The 18247-nt window shown below is 33.5% G+C and overlaps 1 protein-coding gene across 2 annotated transcripts in view; it reads right to left on the bottom strand.

Moving 5' to 3' along the window:
- Nucleotides 1-8861: 8861 nt before the first annotated feature.
- LOC145663541 (uridine diphosphate glucose pyrophosphatase NUDT14-like) overlaps nt 8862-18247 on the bottom strand; it is a 67881-nt gene continuing 58495 nt past the window's right edge. Inside the window, exon 8 of one of the 2 annotated variants that reach the window (XM_081729650.1) lies at nt 8862-9272. In XM_081729650.1, coding sequence (XP_081585776.1) covers nt 9112-9272 — 161 coding nt within the window. In that variant the 3' untranslated portion in view covers nt 8862-9111. The remainder of the gene's footprint in view (nt 9273-18247) is intronic. The other variant, XM_081729651.1, reaches the window with a different exon arrangement.

The raw sequence follows: 18247 nt of genomic DNA, 5'->3' as shown, positions 1-18247 counted from the left end.
AAGTGGTCGAACAAGTGTAATGCATGAAGAGGGAGCAGGTCGGCCATCAACCTTCACTACAGATGACAACATTCAGCAAGCTCGAGAGATGGTTCTGGCGAATAGGCGAATCACTATCGATGAGTTAGCAGCTGCTTTGAACATCAGTCATGGCTCTGCCCATGAAATCCACGACGAGCTTCGGTTGCCTCAGGTTTAGTCGTGCAAAATACGGTACAAAAGGGGCTTCACTACCAACCGAAAACCTTTTATTTGGAAGGAATACGTAAGCTCGTTGACCGTTGGGCCAAGGAGGGAGACTAAGTAGAAAAATGATGTATATAGTGTAACCCTAGCTTCATGTGAATAAACAGTAGAATGAAAAATGTAGATAATTTTTGACTTGCCCTCGTATTTGGCAAGCATGCACAAAGAAAGATGAATAGGTTGACTCTTCGCATTCATAGCAGACTTTACCTTCCTATCTGAGTGGTAAAAAGTTCCCTGACTAGCTATTATGTTTTGACCTGGACACAGCCATAGAATAATACGAGTGAGGAGTCACTGCCCTCTATCAGATTTGTTGTTACAATTTTACTCGCCGATAGTAACATTCTTCGTTAATTCAACTCGCATATCAATTCATTCAGCAAGAGCAAGCGAAAATACTGTTCGTATTAATATTCTTTTAATATCATTGTGCTTTTTTCTTTAAAAAGAATACTAATAACTTTATTTTAGTATTAATACCGGTTACTCGTCCCTGTAATGAATCAAAATTAAACTTACATAAAGCTGTCTTGACAAACAGTGGGATTGCATTATAAATTCATAAAATTAAAAATGAAGGCTCGGAATGTTATTAAATTTACACTCATGTTTAATAAACCATGTGTCTTCAACAACTTTTAATATTATATTACAAAAGTGGAGATAACAGACTGAAAATGTTACTACTACATACTTCGTTCCAAAGCAAATAATATTCCTGTATGATAAGCATATATTTTTGTAGTAGTGATGATTGAATAATTTTAAGTTTTTCTCAGATTTGTGGTGTAAAATTTTAGGTACATAATTAAAACAAGATGTAGATAATACAAAGAAAAATGATGAGATGAGCCGAAGTCCCGGTGATATCTACAATGATTGATGGATGGAATAAGCTAGACTAACTAATAAACTGATGCAAAATAAAGTAACAAAAGCTTTTAACATACAAAGAGTGAAAAAGTGATTGATTGGACCGGGACTCGAACCCGGATCTCCGGCATACCATGCCGATACTTAACCACTACGCCACCCAGTCCGGTCCTCAGAACAGTCAAACACTCTCACTCCTGAAATCGGTGCTCTCCACTCAGACCACGTTGCTTGTACAGGGTGTCTATCGGTCACGAAATCAGAAAACGGTCATGAAAGTCACGAAATTACCTTTTGGGTCACATTTTTTTTTTAAACTGTGCAGATGTAAGTACAGATTGGAAAATTTTGTTCTATAAAACATTAAAATTCAACACCGAAACTGTCTGTGGTCGGTTTTAGACGCTACCAAATCGCAAGCTACCAAATCGTTTGTATCGTAAGGATGAAAATTCGGCTTAATTCGCTCTTGAAAATGTTAGGAAATTTTATGATTTGATAAAGAAAAGGTCAAGAAATTTCATTGTGGAATTTTAGTAAAAACCCTGTTGTACCACAGCCTAGGTGCTTGCTGTCCAGCTGTTCTGGGAAGCGAATTGGGTGGTATAGTGGTTAACGCATCGGCACGGTATGCTGGAGATCCCGGGTTTGAGTCTTGGTACAGTCAATCACTTTTTCACTCTTTGTATTATTGAATTCGCATCTACAGAGAATTTTTGTAAAAATATATTTAAATCGTTGTTTCCTTCTTTCATTAATGTAACAAAACAGTTTGTTGTATTTAATTACTACATTGTACAAATTGCGTAAAAATGAAATGTGGAACATTTTATGTCATGAGTCTGTGGAAATTTTATGGAGTTTTATGGAAATTTCAGTTGCATCAGCTACAACTTAATTAATTTCGTTTGTCCGCTTCTAATAATTATTTTCCTTAACGTAGAACCAGATTGTCTTCTGCTAGCAATAATATTGCTAGTGTCTTATTCATCTTACATGTATCTACCTCATTACACATGGACTTTCTTGACTTATATTTTATCTCTCAGTGAAAAAGAAATAATACAAGAACAGGGAGAAACGATAACATCGTAGCAAAGACAAAATGGTGGGACCCATTCTTTGCGAAGATGTTTTGTGATACCACTTAAACAGAACGATACGAGTAATTACTTTTTTTTGTGTGTTTCAGCCAATGGACGCACTTTTTTTCTTCTTTTTCACAGCAATATGGCCTCTGTTAAGGGACAGTCGAAGAGAAAAGTGATGAAACGAGAAGAGAATTGAAATATATATATATGTATTGTTTCTTTTTTTATATATGTTGATACTTCATAGATTTATTGGGGTGTAAATGTATTGTGCACCAGGAGCACTCAATTATCGATGTTCATTTTACGTGAATCATATTTCTTTCTTCATGTTTTCATATTCTGCTAGAAACGAAAATTTCACATCTAGACAGATTTGATCTATAATTGTGTAGTTTTGTAGGCTAAGTATTGATAGTGATCATCTGATCAGTTTAATAGCCTTCCATTTCGCTAATGTTCATGATTTTTTAACTTCAATTCACGTATATTAGAGCATTGCAACATTCAACTTAGTTGTCAAATTCTCTAACATTTTTGTTTCTTATGTATAATATATCCTGACGTCCCCACTAAGCCGTAATCAATCAATGTCTTATGTATAATGTACCTTGCACACACACACACACAGAGTATAAAAAGATAGATAAACACGCTGTATGTAAATAATATTTTCAAAGTAAGTAAGCTATAGTCCTAAGTGAACATATTCTTTAATACGTAGGGTGCCAAGCAAGAATCTTGCTACAGCGTCTATTTGAGGCAAGATCGTGCATAAGCGCGGCAAATTTTCTGCGATCACATCGCAAATCGTGGCATGTTCTGCTATGGGGGTATATACAAACACATAACACACATACACACATGTATATCGTAACCATTGGTGATCCCTTCAACACTCCCCCACATCTATTTATCTTAGGCGATTCTTTTTCGTGTTATTCCTCAAAACTCTTAATTTTGTCGTATTATGTGTTGAGAGCGTTTCCTAGATCATTTTATATCTCTTGTCCAGTTAAGAATTATTTTTGACCATCAATCGTAGGTTTTTCTTGTAAAATGTTCTGTCCACTGCCACTTTAATGTCTATTTTCGCGATTGTATCCGTCGCTTATGTAACTTTTTTAAAGTATTATTTTAAATCTGTCTTTATCCGTAAAAAGATTACTCTTTTTCGAACTTGGATTATATATATATAATATACAATGAAGTTTGTTTAGTTTAAATTCATACTCGGCTTCAAAGTGTAATAGTATTGATTATACGTTCAAATTCGGTAGTGTTTTTTGACGTAACTTTTGTCTGTCTTGGTCCAGCATTTTTCTGTATTGAATTAAAATAATTTCTTCTTCTTTTATCTTTCTATGCAATAAAGTTGACCAATCAGTTCTAAAGTGAGTGTAAAAAGAAAGAAGAAAAAAAAAAGGAATTCAGTATTGAATATACCTGTATAAGAATCAGAAAATTTCTGCATACAGATTGAGTATTGATAAAAAAAATAAATATTGGCCAAATTGAAAATTCGAATACAATATTAACTTCTCATAATTGTTAATATTTCATTGTGTGGTGCACTTATTATAGAACGTTAGAATTGTTGATCTCAGTCTCATTTATCGAAAAAAAGTGCTACATGATTGAATGCTCCTGGTAGAACCATTGTTCCATTTTTTCTTATTATCAATTTTTTTCAATGACAATCACGTTTTTTTTTTTTTCTGTTAATTTGCTTCATATACGTAACTTACGTAGAATTGAGTTAATTAGGGTAGTTATATTCGTAGACAAATCCACCCTGTGAAATCATAAACAGATACATTATATTTAATTTTTGTACATTCCTATGCTTACAAGTGATTTAGTAGTTGTAGTGTTTTAAGTTCCGTTTAACAAATCAGTTCTGCTGCTTAGGGGTAGATTATGTTATTTCACATTTGTATATTGAACCACAGGAAAACCGCATTTACGTTCTTCACCTGTATCGTCATCATGGTAAAGTATTCTGCTACAGAACTTTCTGGTGATTGAGAAATTCCCGAGAGAGCTATGCATTATTTTGCCTCTAATAATTTGTGCGTCTCGGCGTCAGAATTACCCTCTTTAATTTCAGTACAGCGTCATAATTACCCTCTCTTTAATGACTTCTATTTGTCGTCAAAGTTAACTTTTTTAAAGATTTTTGTTAATTGAATAATCTGCATCTTTTCCTTTCGAACTTTTCACTACTGTTTCTTTTCAGACAGTATTCTGACCACTTTTCTTTTATATTCTTCTCCAGTTTTCTATGCAAGACTGTTAACGATAACGAAATATATGGCTGAGGGAAAATGTAATACTTAAACGCATAAAGAGAATAATTTTTCAATAATTCTAGCAACTAAAGGGGCTACCAATCTCAAAAGTGAAAAAGACAAAGTAGGAGGCTCGAAGTGAAGGATCAAAAGCAGAAGTAATGTGAAAATTATATACAAACACAGCACAAAGAGAAAATATGTTGTGGAGGGAAGAAACAAATATTGCCGGCTAATATAAAAATTTTTAAGAAAAAAAAATATTCCAAGACCAGGATTTTTAAATTTTGACAATTTCATAGTGAAATTGTGTCTAGATTTGTTAAGAAATTAGTTTGATTATTATTTCTGTATGTTTCATCCTAACACGCTACATACTCTGTTCTTTTCTCCGAAGATCACAGCAGATTTTAGTTGCTGAAATTATTTGAAATTTTACATTGTTCTGTTTTTTACTTTGTTCTTTTTCTTTTCCTCCTGCCCGTTCATACACACACCACCTCGCTTTCTATATTCACTTACTGTTGCCGTTGCCCATAACTTTTCTGTGATAAGCAGTTCGCATACAAACAGAAATTCAAGCTTTGGGATTTGAAACGAACGAAGCTGCTGCTTTTTTTTATAAACAAGACTTACTTACTTGGTGTTCACTTTTGAACTTAAGATTTATGAACTGTGCATTTAGAATAATTGTTTTTTAGTTGTTAATGCCAATAAAAAATGTTCCTTTAGATAGTAAGGCAGAGATGATAAGTTAAATTAAGATGGAGGTTTAGAAAAGTCATATGAATACTTTCAACCTGTAGTTAGACACAAAGTAGAGAGTCAAAGTATGTAAATGAATTTAGGTGCTAGTTCCTTTGTTTTTCTGTAACTTAGTGATGATTTATCTGCTAAGGACTATGTAATAATGTTAATTTTTTGTTTGTCCCTGTTCAATGTGATACTGTATTCAGTTGCTGAATTTATTGCCATTATATTTTTTTCTTATTAAAATTCATTCAAACTCTTTTTCCAAAATATTTATTTTATTTATTTAATATAAACCTTCATTGTGCATTTTGTGAGAAACTAGAAAATATTTATTCCACAGACTACAAAACTATATAGAGATGTAAAGTCGGTGGTATGTGAATAATAACTGAAGACTTACGTACTAAGTTTACCTATTTTAATAATACAGAAGGTTTTGATCCGAATGATTCAAACAACAGGGAAAAGCCAGAGACCTCTAGTAACGCGCCAAGTTCGCGTGTGTGATATGTGCATCATAGCTCCCAAAGTGAACCAGTTTTGGGACGGCTAAGTCGTAGCACTTCTCGTAAAAATTAAAAGGGAAATCACATCTATAAAAATTGAAAAGTTTTCGCTTAAACAAAAAGAAGAGAACTTTATTAATGTACTAATTATTGTCTACAACAATTTATCATTATGTAACTTCATTCCCTTAGTTTCAAGCGATGGAACTTGAATTTTTACCAGTGTGACTTTCCTCGCGGATTATTATTTTATTTTATTTATTTATCATCACTTCCTTTGGTTAATATTGCTAAACACTTTTGAAATGGAAAAATACAACCTCAGTGTTTACTTTGAGTTTGGTTCAACATAAAGTTTAGATAATCATGGATAAATGGCCTGTAGCCTTTGATTTTTTTTTTTTTTTTTTTTTTTTAACTTCTCTTCTTAACCATTGGTTAATTGGATTCGTGAAGAAACAAACAGATTTGATTTTGAGTTTTTGCGTCCCTTTCAGTAGCTAGGATATTTAGATGTGGACCTACACCTTAACATGGGATCCGAACCATATGAGTTCCTGCCGAGAATCGAACCCGGGCTCCCACGCCAAATGCACGTACGCTAACCGCTTATCCACAAGGGATCTCACAAGAAAGAAAGAAGAAAAAAACAGAAAATGTTATGATTTTTTCTTCTAATGGAACAGATCGATTGTTTATGTACTGTATATACAACAAATATACAGCAGATTGAATATATTGTTCTCTGTCTTCTAACGATAACATACACATACTCGTACTTCTAACAGCAACGACTTGTAAAATTTTGTTTACTTTTTTTTTTTTTTTTTTTTTTTTTTTTTTTTTATTGAAACAGAAAAATGGTTTAGTACTACGAGAGGTGAGAAAACAAATTACGAGAGTCGTTCGGAAAGTAACCTCCGATTGGTTTAAAAAAAAAATCAAAGTAAATAAGAATTTCTTGTACATCTAAAAACTTTTTTTTTTATTTTTGCTCTATTTTTCGTCATAGTTTCCATAAACATTCAAGCACATATATTTCTGCACTAAATTAAAAATTCCATCAGCATGAAAATCTCCCGCCTGTGACCTTTTTTGGGTTTGTTAGGCGAATTTTTATGGCCCCACACCATTGACTGTTCTTCAGTCACAGAATTCACGTACTTTATCCATATGTCATCATCGGTTACGATCCTGTTTAGCAATGGTTCTCCTTCTTCATAACGAGTGAGAAAGTCCAGTGCAGAGACCATTCGTTGATTTTCTTGGGGCCAGAAAGAATTTTGGGCACACATCGCACACAGTATTTTCCTATAGCCTAACCTCTGTATCAATACGTCGTATAACAGTCCTGGAAAATTGTGGAAATTCATTAGAAAGAAAACGTGTGGTTTTCTATTGCAACACACATTTTGAGACACTACAAAAGTGGAACTAGTGATCAGACAACCTTCACTCTATCACGGCTGGATGCAGACTGATCTACCGTGCACGTCTGTGCAAAGTTGGTAGTACTGCCCAGGGTTTGAAAAAACCCGAGGTTTTTTAAAAAGAAGCTCAACCCACTGGGGCCCATATGATTTTTTTTCGGATTTAATTGGATTTCTTCGAAATATTTCAATGTCTTTGGGGTAAAAGTATTAAAATGTGATTTATATTTCAAGATTATCGTTGTCACAACTTGCAACAATTTTCTATTCACTGATGTTTTGAAAAAATGGCCGCCATTTTGAAATTTTACGTTTGATCGCCGCCAAAATATATGCAGCTAATTTAGAGTGTCTCGTACTTCTATTCTGAAAATTTCAACGTAAAAAAACAAAAATAGCGCTTTGTAGCGTGGATACCGCTATTTTTTAAATGGCCGTAATTTTAAAATTTCACGTTGGTATGCCGCCAAAATCTATACAGGAAATTTAGTACTTCTTGTGCTTGTACCCTGAAAATTTAAACTTGAAAGACGGAAAGTGGTACAGGAAGACGAACGAACAAATGTAGATCGAGTCATCCCAGGAGCCTTAGTAACGTTCACCAAATATGAGCACGAAATACATTAATTTAAAACAAAGATATAATTCATGTTTTATAAAATAAGTGTTTCGAAATGTCATACGACATAAATATTTTCCAGCGTAAAATAAATGGTTTTATTGTTAAAGTTCACTTCCGATACTTCGTGCGTTCAATTGCGGGAATTTCCCGAGCGCTTCTTTCGCAACGTATTTTTTATCTTCCTTTCTTCGAAAATGCAGCTTGCTTTACTGTACGTTGAAACTTCCACTAGTACAGAAGTTTGAATTCAGCACTGGAAATAGTAAGCGTTACGTAGTTTTCGGAACTCTAAGCATTAAGCTTCTTAAATTTGAGAAACATTTTTACACTATTGTTGGTGTTGATTCTACAGAATGCTTATTTGAAGAGTAGCAACAAATAACTAAACTAAACTGTTGTTGTTGGAAACCAAATTTTACTGTAGAATACTTGTGTTACCATCAGAGGTAATAAAAAATAATGCTAGTAGTTTTACGAATGTACTACATATTTACTGGTAGTACCTGCACCTGTGGCCTTAAACTCGTCAAACATATGAGAGATAACATTTCTCGGCATCGCCGAGTCGGCGAGCACACTATTCATAGAAAGTATTTTCTAAAATATAAAATTGCATATTTTACTTCAAATGGGCTATAAGCACAATCCATACATTAATTTGTTTTATAATTATCTCAAGCTAAGGTAAGGTTGTTTTAAATTTATTCTAAGCATTCAGAAATTTATAACGGTCTTATGTTGAATATTGTTGTGTCCCTTAACGTGAAAGCATCTAACTCGCCCAAGGAAAGCCCAAAATCTAATAAATAAATAAAAAAAAATCACTTTCAATGTGAGCACCTTGTACTAATAATATACAAACAAAAAGCTCAAAAGCCCAAGTGAGTTTTAAGGTGGGTTTTTTTCATGTGGGTCCAACCAGAAAAAAAAAAAAACATTTTTTTTTAGACTGGGCGCACTTGGTTAACCCTGGCACGTCCCCATTACTTCACGCACAGTGACCAATCAGAGGTTAATTTCCGAACGCGCCTTGTAATTTTCATTTCCAATAAGAATTCATTTTGAGGAGCTTTCATTCGATAATGATTTATTTTGTATTTGGAATTACATGCTATACTACAACCGATAACATTAAGGCTTTGTCATCCCAAAGGAATGTTTATTGGGATCTTTTATTAAGAAAAGGAAGTCAGTTACCTATATCTAGATTAGATAATTTTAAGTTTCATTTAAACAATTTAAGAACGCCCTCAAATTATGTGAAATAAATTTTTGAAAGTCCACTCAACGTACACATTAACAAATTTTAAAGTTTTCTTTCTTGGATAGAAACCATGATAATCCATAGAGGAGTCCAGGTGGACTGATCACGTCTCCTCCTGTGACATATTGCTTCACTTCTGTTACGCTGAATTCAACCAACTCAGTGTTCGACTTTGTTACAGACTCACGCCCACCTGCAATATTAAAAATTACATATTAATCATACGTAAATAAAACCTAAAATTAAGTAAATGTTATATCAATTCTAGATGTGTACATGAAACGAAAAGTGTAAACTTGACGGTAGAATACTATACGTACAAGGTTAAAAAGAAGTTTAATTTATTCATTTCGACGATGTACGGCCGTCATAAGCAAAAGTGAAAGAACATAAAGTATAGTATTTTATCTCAGACGTATTTTGTTCGTATCTTTCCGTATACAGACAGTTGCGTAAATTCATACATATGTAACAAATTTCCAATATAAGTAAAATTTACGACTGGTACTTACATTTGAAGTACGAAGTAGTATAAAATTCCTAAATTATTATTTGAGAGCGTTCACTTTAAGTGAAGTGATTCCTTCCTCCAATATTGTTGATGCTTATAACTGACAATTTTCGAACTGATGATGATCCTGGTATTTAAGTAATTGACAATTGTCGAACAGTTGATGATCGTGGTAATTAATTGATAATTGTCGAACTGTTATTAATTAGATACCATTTTTACTATCAGTGTTGTAAAAATATAAGGTTCTGTACCTGGTAATTAAGTAATTGACAATTATCGAACTGTTGTTGAGCCTAGTAATTAAGTAACTGACAATTATCGAACTGTTGATGATCCTAGTAGTTAAGTAATTGATTATTGTCGAATTGTTATTAATTAGTTATCATTTTTACCATCGGTGTTGTAAGAATATAAGGTTCTGTATCAAACTTGCGAAGTAAGTTATTCAATTCAGTCTTTATATTGCAATATTAAACATCGTAAATTTTGACTTACGTATGCAAACGCAAAGAATCTTTTAACGATCAATTTATTTAAATTTAGGACTTTATGTTAACACTTTTCTCTAAAATAATGCCATAATGCACGGTTAAGAATTGACAGCATATAGAATATAATGTATTTTATTTTTTATATATTTACTTATTTATTCCTTTAAACCAATGGTTCTCACCTTGGAGAAATGTGAAAGGCCAAATGAAATGTGCAGAATGCTCAATGAATATAAGATAAAAACTAGAGAACATTATAAAAAAAAAATAAGTATTTAAAAACCCTCACCTTAACCCGAGTTCTTAAACATCAAGGATATGGACTATGGCAGTGATGGAGGTATTTAATTGCAGAATTTACAAAGCTAGGAGAGAGGAATAAGTTTTGAAAAAAAAAAAAAGTAGGAAATAATGCTGTAGATATTTATTATTCTATCTTTCGAAGAAATTGGTAAAGTAAAATTTATTGGGAAAATTAAAAAGATCGAGAAAATGAATGGAAACAACTTTCTTGCACTGTTATAACTTTATAAGATTTGTGATTATTTCAGACGCCTATATAAAAGACTTGTGTATGAATAGTACAAAAAAAAATCTTTTGCACCCATTTTTCATACATTTTTAATGTCTCTTTCCAGTAAGTTTTCTTTTCATAATTTTTGAAAAACCGTGAAGAACATTTGATTGAAAAGTAGATATAAATATCTATAGACGTACTACCATGAGCAAAATAAATGACGCGTCTCTTTATTTTGAAGTTTTTTGAAAATATCTCCGTTTTCTTTATATGTTCGAAATTTCGGAAGGTTTCCCCAGCAGGACAGGTTAATAACAAACCCGTTTTTAATATTTGTGTTAGATATTAGCTTAAAATAAAGAAATTAGAAGCAAAAAACATTAAATCGACAGAAATCTCGAGAATTACCAACTCTGCTAAAGTGGGAAATTTTCAAGAACACGAGGGAATTCTGCATTTCAACACGAAGCAGCGACATCTATGTCATTGAGAGAAATGTGGATTAAATCTACAAACTAAACTTTTAACGAATATTTCTAGTATGTCTTATTATATGCATTATCTGCAAACTACAAATATATGAATATATGCTAAGTATTAACATAAAAATAGAGCAAATAGTAGAAATTATCTATGGAAAACGACGAATTGGTAGGACGATCGTAATGAAATATCGTCTTTACCGGAACAGGCTCATTTCACGTAAAAAAACAAATAGCTCAGTTAGTTAAAGCAACGAGTCTGTATGCTGAAGGTAGCGGGTTCGATCCCGTGGAAATGCCGTTATCATTTTTATCACTACACTACGGTTATTTTTTTTATTTTTTATTTGGGAAAGAATCAAATTGTAACGTATGTGTAAAACTCATGACGATACCAAAAAAAGAAAAAATGCTGTTGTCGCACTTGCATTAGCGTCCCTAATTTTGTTTGCAAACAGTTTCGTAATTATTTCCCCTGTGCTCACTGCTCACCATATGCTCGCTGGCGCATAACGAATGTTTCCCAGTAAATGTTAATTCTAATTTGGAGAATTTTATAAAGTTTCACAATATTTCTCACTAGATAGTCTTCTATCTAAGTGTTTGGATATTTTGATAACAGATTTCCCTATTAAATGTTTAATTTTCCCTAGATGTTTAATTAGGGAAAAGTTTTACAATGTATTTGTATTGAATTGAAATTGTTTTGAATTTACTACATAAGGTAAGTAGACCGAAGGAGGAGAACTCAAGTAATTGATATTCTACGTAAAAGCAACCTATTGTAGAATGATGATGCTTCTTACCTTCAGCACATAATCTTTACGTTAGAGAGTCAGACAGAGAAAAATCTTGGTTTTTCCTCCTCTATGACCACCCATCTTAAACCTCTACATATCATTGTTCGTCTAACAAAATTTCGGTGCTCCAAAAACATTCAAATAATAATAATAATAATCCTGAATATGCCATCCTTACATAATGTAGGATATCTTAGATTCCTAGTTTAAATCTTAAATATCTTAGTTTAAAATGCTTTCTTTAGTACTTATTTGAGCAACCCTGTAGGAGGGGGTACGACTTTTTATTTTGCCCCTCATTTCAGTAGCCTTCCAACAGAAAGTAATTTTTGATAAGCAGGACAGACAAAATGAATAAGAAATATATTTACAGCATCCTCTCCCCTTTCATGATTGGAATATCACGTAATATTTTTTATTCTACGAAAGATGGCCCTGTGCGGTTAGGGGTAGGTAACTAAAAAAATACCTAATATATAGCGCCCCTTGATTGTAATATTACCGCTTCTTTATTTGTACGAGGGAGCCCCTACACAATCAAGGGTGACAAAAAGAATAGGAAGAGTGTCTATTGATTCCAGTGGTGGATCCAGCACGAACTCCTGGGGGAGGGGAGGGTAAGTGAAACATTCTTTTGATGATGTGAAGCTGTCACAAATTACCACTTAACTAAATTAAACAATAGTGGGGGGAACTGGAACCCAGTCAGTTTAAATTGATGTAAAAGTTTAATTTTTGGATTCATATTAAAGTTTTGGTTTCAAATGAGAATTTCAGTCCAAGTGGTCAATGATCAAATCTCGTGGGGCTCTTCAGTGTAGGCTAATACGGCCCCCTTATGAGAAAAGGCAAAATTATTAACATGTTTATAACTTTCGAATTTTTCGTCTATTTTAAAGAAATATTTTGCTTCGTATTAAAGTGTTGGTTCCAAATGACAAACTCAGTCCGAGTGGACAATGATCAAATCTCCGGGGGGGTCTTCAGTATAGGGGGCTACGGCTCCCTTATGGGAAAAGGCAAAAATATGAAAATGCTTATAACTTCCGAATTTTCCGTCTATTTTAAAGAAATTATTGGCTTCATATTAAAGTCTTGGCTTCAAATGACAATTTCAGTCCGTGTGGACAATGATCAAATCTCGGAGGGCTCTTCGGTGTAGGGGTTTCGGCTTCTTTATGGGACAAGATTCACGTAGTTGATATTGCAAAATTGTTTTGTATATATAAGTGGAAACTTGCACCATTTGGTTAATTTTACCTCTTATGTTTTGCAGATTCATATTCCAAGCAATAGTTACTTCGCAGAGCTAAAAGAAGGCACTTACTAGTTTCATTAAAATGAAATGTCTTTTATGAGAGGAGCAGACGAACGAACAGGCACCCAAACGTTGGTTGAGTCGTACGGTTGAAACTCGTTAAGCTCGCTTCAATTATTATTATTATTATTATTATTATTATTATTATTAATAATAATAATAATAATAATAATAATAAAGCATTGCAGGGACCTTTGGTGCAGGGGGTCCGTGGCTCGATTCCACTTCGTGCCAAGTGAAATTTGAGGTGGACAAATACCGTGTGCATGGGTATGTGTTTTCTTGAGATTTTCCATTTTCCTCCCACTTTCTTCATTTCACCATTTCATTCATCATCATTCTCCCTTAGCGTAGGTGCATAATCGTCCAACATTAAACTAGATATTGCAATTTCAATAATAATAATAATAAAAATTAATTCAACTGAAAGGACTGTAATTTATGTGGACAGCAATTATCATAAATATGCAACCATTATAAAAACAATGCTTTGAGTAGAAAGATAATCCTTCCCAAGTGTTAACGAATGCGCACGAGATAAGATATGTCTCGAGAAAGAGACAAGACGCGCTTTGTGACATCCAAGATAATACGAGGCAAATGTTTTGGACACGAGATAGCTTGTAAAATGTCTCGTCTTGTCTAGAATGTCGCGAAAACAAAAGTCTAAGTTTTAAAATTATTTTTCAAGATCTATTCTCTGCCTTAAAATTAATAACGACATTTGTGATTTAAAAAAAGATAAACAATGTCTAAAGTTAATAGTTAACTTTTCGAAAAGAAGCTTCATTAAGGGTGAACCTGAAAGATGTCCACAAACTTCGGGAGGTGATTCGTGACATCAAAAGGAGACAAATGGTCCTCTTGCAGTTTTCGAATTCAGCTTCATTGTCGAGATACAGGGTTGCCAACTGGTCGTGTTTGAGAAACTCACTGGGAATAAATTCAAGTCCAAGAATAAACTACTACTCATATATTTTTCAGGTCAATTGACTTATACCATGTTGTAAGGTCAAATATTTATTTATGAAGTGTGTACAAAATTCGCCAGGTCTTTTCTGAGAAAATCGTCGAGAAAAAGTCACCTCCAAGAATAAACTATCCCTCGTAAATTTTTCTAAGAGAAATATCTGATACTGCAATATAGGGTTGTTAATTAAATATTGATTAATGAAAAATAAACAAAATTGTTAAAACCATTTTTGAGAAAATAGCGTTTTTCGATTTTCGGCTGTTTGTAAACCACACTTATTTTAGGTGGTAGGAAAAAATGGAAAAGCTCCTGTAAGAATACTAAGTAAACCCTAAGTTTAAAATTTGGTGTAGATAAGTTGAACGGTATGGCCTCTAGGCGAGTGCATATAAAAGTGTGCCGAACGGACGGACCGGAAGGACGGGTGTCGAAAAGTCACATTTTCGGTATGTAGACGCCATGAAACATGTAAATCCGTTGAAATCTGAATTTGATATTATTTTCACAATCACTATATTTTCTTCTCTCTTTTGTCGCTCGAAAAAGAAAAGCCTGAGTTTACCACAAAAAGCTAGGGAGTTTCTCAAAAAATATTCAATTACAGGGCCACCGCACTAAACTTTTTCAATTCAATTTCTGTGTTAGGCCGCAGTTGTTACTGAAGTGTGTATTTGGATAATACGAATAAAATTATCGTATTATTCAAATACATCGAATGTCAGATTATCGAATAAAAAACTTCGATTGAAGAAAATCCATACTACAAAACTAACTCACACTTTGAGCACATTTTCATTAGACATATAATAGACCAATTAATGCAATCATTGTTTATGAAATATGAAAAAAATCAAATGAGTCACTTTGGGAAAGTCGTTCAAAAAGAACACGTCAGGAGTAACCTACCTCTTGTGAATTGTTTCGAACAATGAGTTAAGATATAGTTTTGGTTATTAATGAAATATTTATTTGCGAAATTTGAACAAAATCGCCTGTCGTTCGAGAAAATTGTCGGGGAAAAAACCTTGACCCCAAAAATAAACTATCCGTTGTAATTGTTTTTCATAGAAATGACTTATACTAAAATATAGGGTTATTAATGAAATACTTATTTATGAATTATCAATAAAATTGTCCGAGTAATTTTTGAGAAAATCGTGAGGGAAAAATAACTCCCCGAAGAAACTATCTCTTGATGATTCTTTCAGGGTAAGCGAGTTATTCCATATTACTAGGTTTTTAATGAAATATTTATTTCTGAGTACGAACAAAATTGCTTGACTCATTTTTGAGAAAACCGTGGAGGAAAAACACCCCCAAGAGTAAACTACCCCTCGCATATTTTTTCAGGACAAACGAGTTTTGCCATATTGTTCGGTTATTAACGAAATATTTATTTTTGAAATATGAATAAACTCTTTTGAGTCGTTTTTGAGAAAATCGCCCAGACAACACTCCACCAAGAATAAACTACCCCTCGCATTTTTTTTAAGGACAAACGAGTTATGCCATATTGATAAGTTATTAATGAAATCTTTATTTATGAAATATGAACGAAAACATTTGAGTCCATTTTGAGAAAATCACTGAGAAAAAACTCACCCCCTTAGTATAAACTACCCCTTGTAGATTTTTCTCAGATAAATGCCTTATACCACAAAATAGGGTTGCTAATTAAATATTGATTTATAAAAAAAGAAAGAAAACAAGATCGTTAGAGCCAGTTATGAGAAAATATCTTTTTTTATTTTCATCGTACAGGAAACTACCCTTGTTTTGGGAGTAGGAGGGAAATAAAATAAAAAACTATAGGAAATACTATGAAAATCTTAAACTAAAATTTGGTGCAGATAAGTTGAACATACCGTAAATTTTTCAACTAATTTACGGTATGTTCAAGTATGGCTTCTAGGCGAGGTATGGCTTCAGGTATGGCTTCTAGGCGAGTGCACAGAAAAGTGTAGCGAACGGACGGACGAACTGATGGACATGTATCGAAAAATAACTTTTTCGGTGTTAGAGGCTATAATACGTGTAAATTCGTTGAAATCTCAAATTTGATTTTTTTTTTCGAACACCATACTTTCTTCTCTCATTTGTCACTTCAAAGTAAAAGGAACTCAGAACTACAGATAAAAGACACCTACTTTTACACATAGACATTTATTGATTTAAAACTGTTTTAGTTTGTGTCATTTCACTTCCAATTGAAAGGTTTTACAATGATTAACGACATACCAAAGACGAGACGGAAGTTTTCAGGAAGTAAATGCATTCAGAAGTCTAGACTGCATTACAGCCTGTTTTTATTTCTGCAATTGTTAACAGCTGTAATTTCGTCCAAACGCTACATGAAATAATTTTTGGTTGACGTCATTGTATTACTATTTTAGTATTGTTCTCTTCAGACTTGGTTGAAGTTTTGTCTTAACGGTTATACATTTTTTCTTTCTTATTTCATCGTTACACATAAGAACAAAATGTTATGGTGAGTGGATAGATTCGAACCTACGAACATTGAGTTTATATTTTCCAACACTTTACCAATGGACCAAGCTTTGTCTTCACGTTAACGCCCGGTTACAGGGTTTACTACGATTTAAATAAAATGGCTGGCTGTTAGAATTCCCTGCTCACATATTTCGATAAATAATTTTCATTGCTTCGAAGATACGTAGAGCAATGTTTAGATACACATTTTAGGAGAGTGAATTTTGGTGTATATAATAATTTCATGCCAGGTAAAAGCTAGATAAGTTTTGATAAAATGTTTCATATGTAGTTCTCAATAATAAGCTTGCTGTTCGGAGTGAAGTTCCAAGGTTCAGCATTGCCTAGCAGTTTTTGCTATTAATATCCCTTCTAACAATATTGGCAGTGGACAAAAGTTAGCCCGTGTTGAAGCTTTTTGCTCCTAATTTAGTTATTTTACTTATTTAAGGAATATATTGAAAATTGTCAGCAGGCACGTATGCAGTAATTTATTTCGGGAGAAGTCCGACTTCAATATTAGGATAAATTATAATAAAATTTAAAATATAATCCTTAAATTTAGGCTAAATTTACAGAGAAGTTGGGATTTCAGAGGGGAGTCCGGACCTCCTGGACCCACCCCTAAATGCGTCCTTGTTTGTCAGTAACGTTTCCTCATTTTGAAACCCTCAAAAACTTCGGATATATAAAGGAAAACGAGTTATTTTCGATAAAATATCACTTCAGAAGACGCGACAGTTTTATTGCACATGGTGGTATCCCAAGTTCACAAGGGCAAGAATTCATTAATTTTGATTCTCTGTCATTGTGCTCTATCGAAAGGTTAGGTTTGTAACATATTACTCCTACGAACAAGCATGACTGGCAGATAGGAATACTGAACACAACTCCAGAGAAATGCATGCTGAACTTACGTTTATAGCTACGCTTTGGTGATTTGCCCTCAAGGTCAATCGAGTGGTAATTCAGGTCCGTCTCTGTTCTTAAGCCATGTTCGTATTACTTCGAACAGTTTTGATAATGAAAAGCATGCCTCTTAATATAACAGACTTCTTTCGCGTAAGAAATCGAAACTCAGTTGGTCAGAGCAACTAGTCTGTAAGAATTAGGTTGTTAGTTAGTTAAAAGCCCAGTACGAGTAAGGGTTTTTATTACTATTGTTTTTATCTTTTTTTATGTGAGGAAAAATCAAATTGTGACATCGCGATATCAAATGTATTTGATTAGGTAGCTTTGTCTTAGCTAAACTTTAAACATCAGTAACCGTCGAAATTATTTCACCAACTGATCACTTACTGAACATTTCAAACACGTCAAACCAGTGGCATAACATGAAGGTTAACCTCTCCTCCGCAGTCCTTAGTTATGCGTCCGTACTTTCAAGGGTGGACTAAGGGCCGGGCGACTGCCCGGGGCGCCAGAGAAAGAGGGGCACCAAAACGAGCCTCAAAAAGTAAATTTTATAATGTGCTTTCTACTGACGTTTTTGGTTAATATTCTTGTAAAGTAGTGGCAATTATATGATCTTTTTCCCTTTCACTATGGAAGAAGAGAGTTTCATAGTACTAAGGGGGCTGTAT

Source organism: Thermobia domestica, chromosome 11 (assembly GCF_964235325.1).
Source record: "Thermobia domestica chromosome 11, izTheDome1.hap1.1, whole genome shotgun sequence".
NCBI lineage: Eukaryota > Metazoa > Arthropoda > Insecta > Zygentoma > Lepismatidae > Thermobia > Thermobia domestica.
This window is presented reverse-complemented; position numbering and strand designations above follow the sequence as displayed.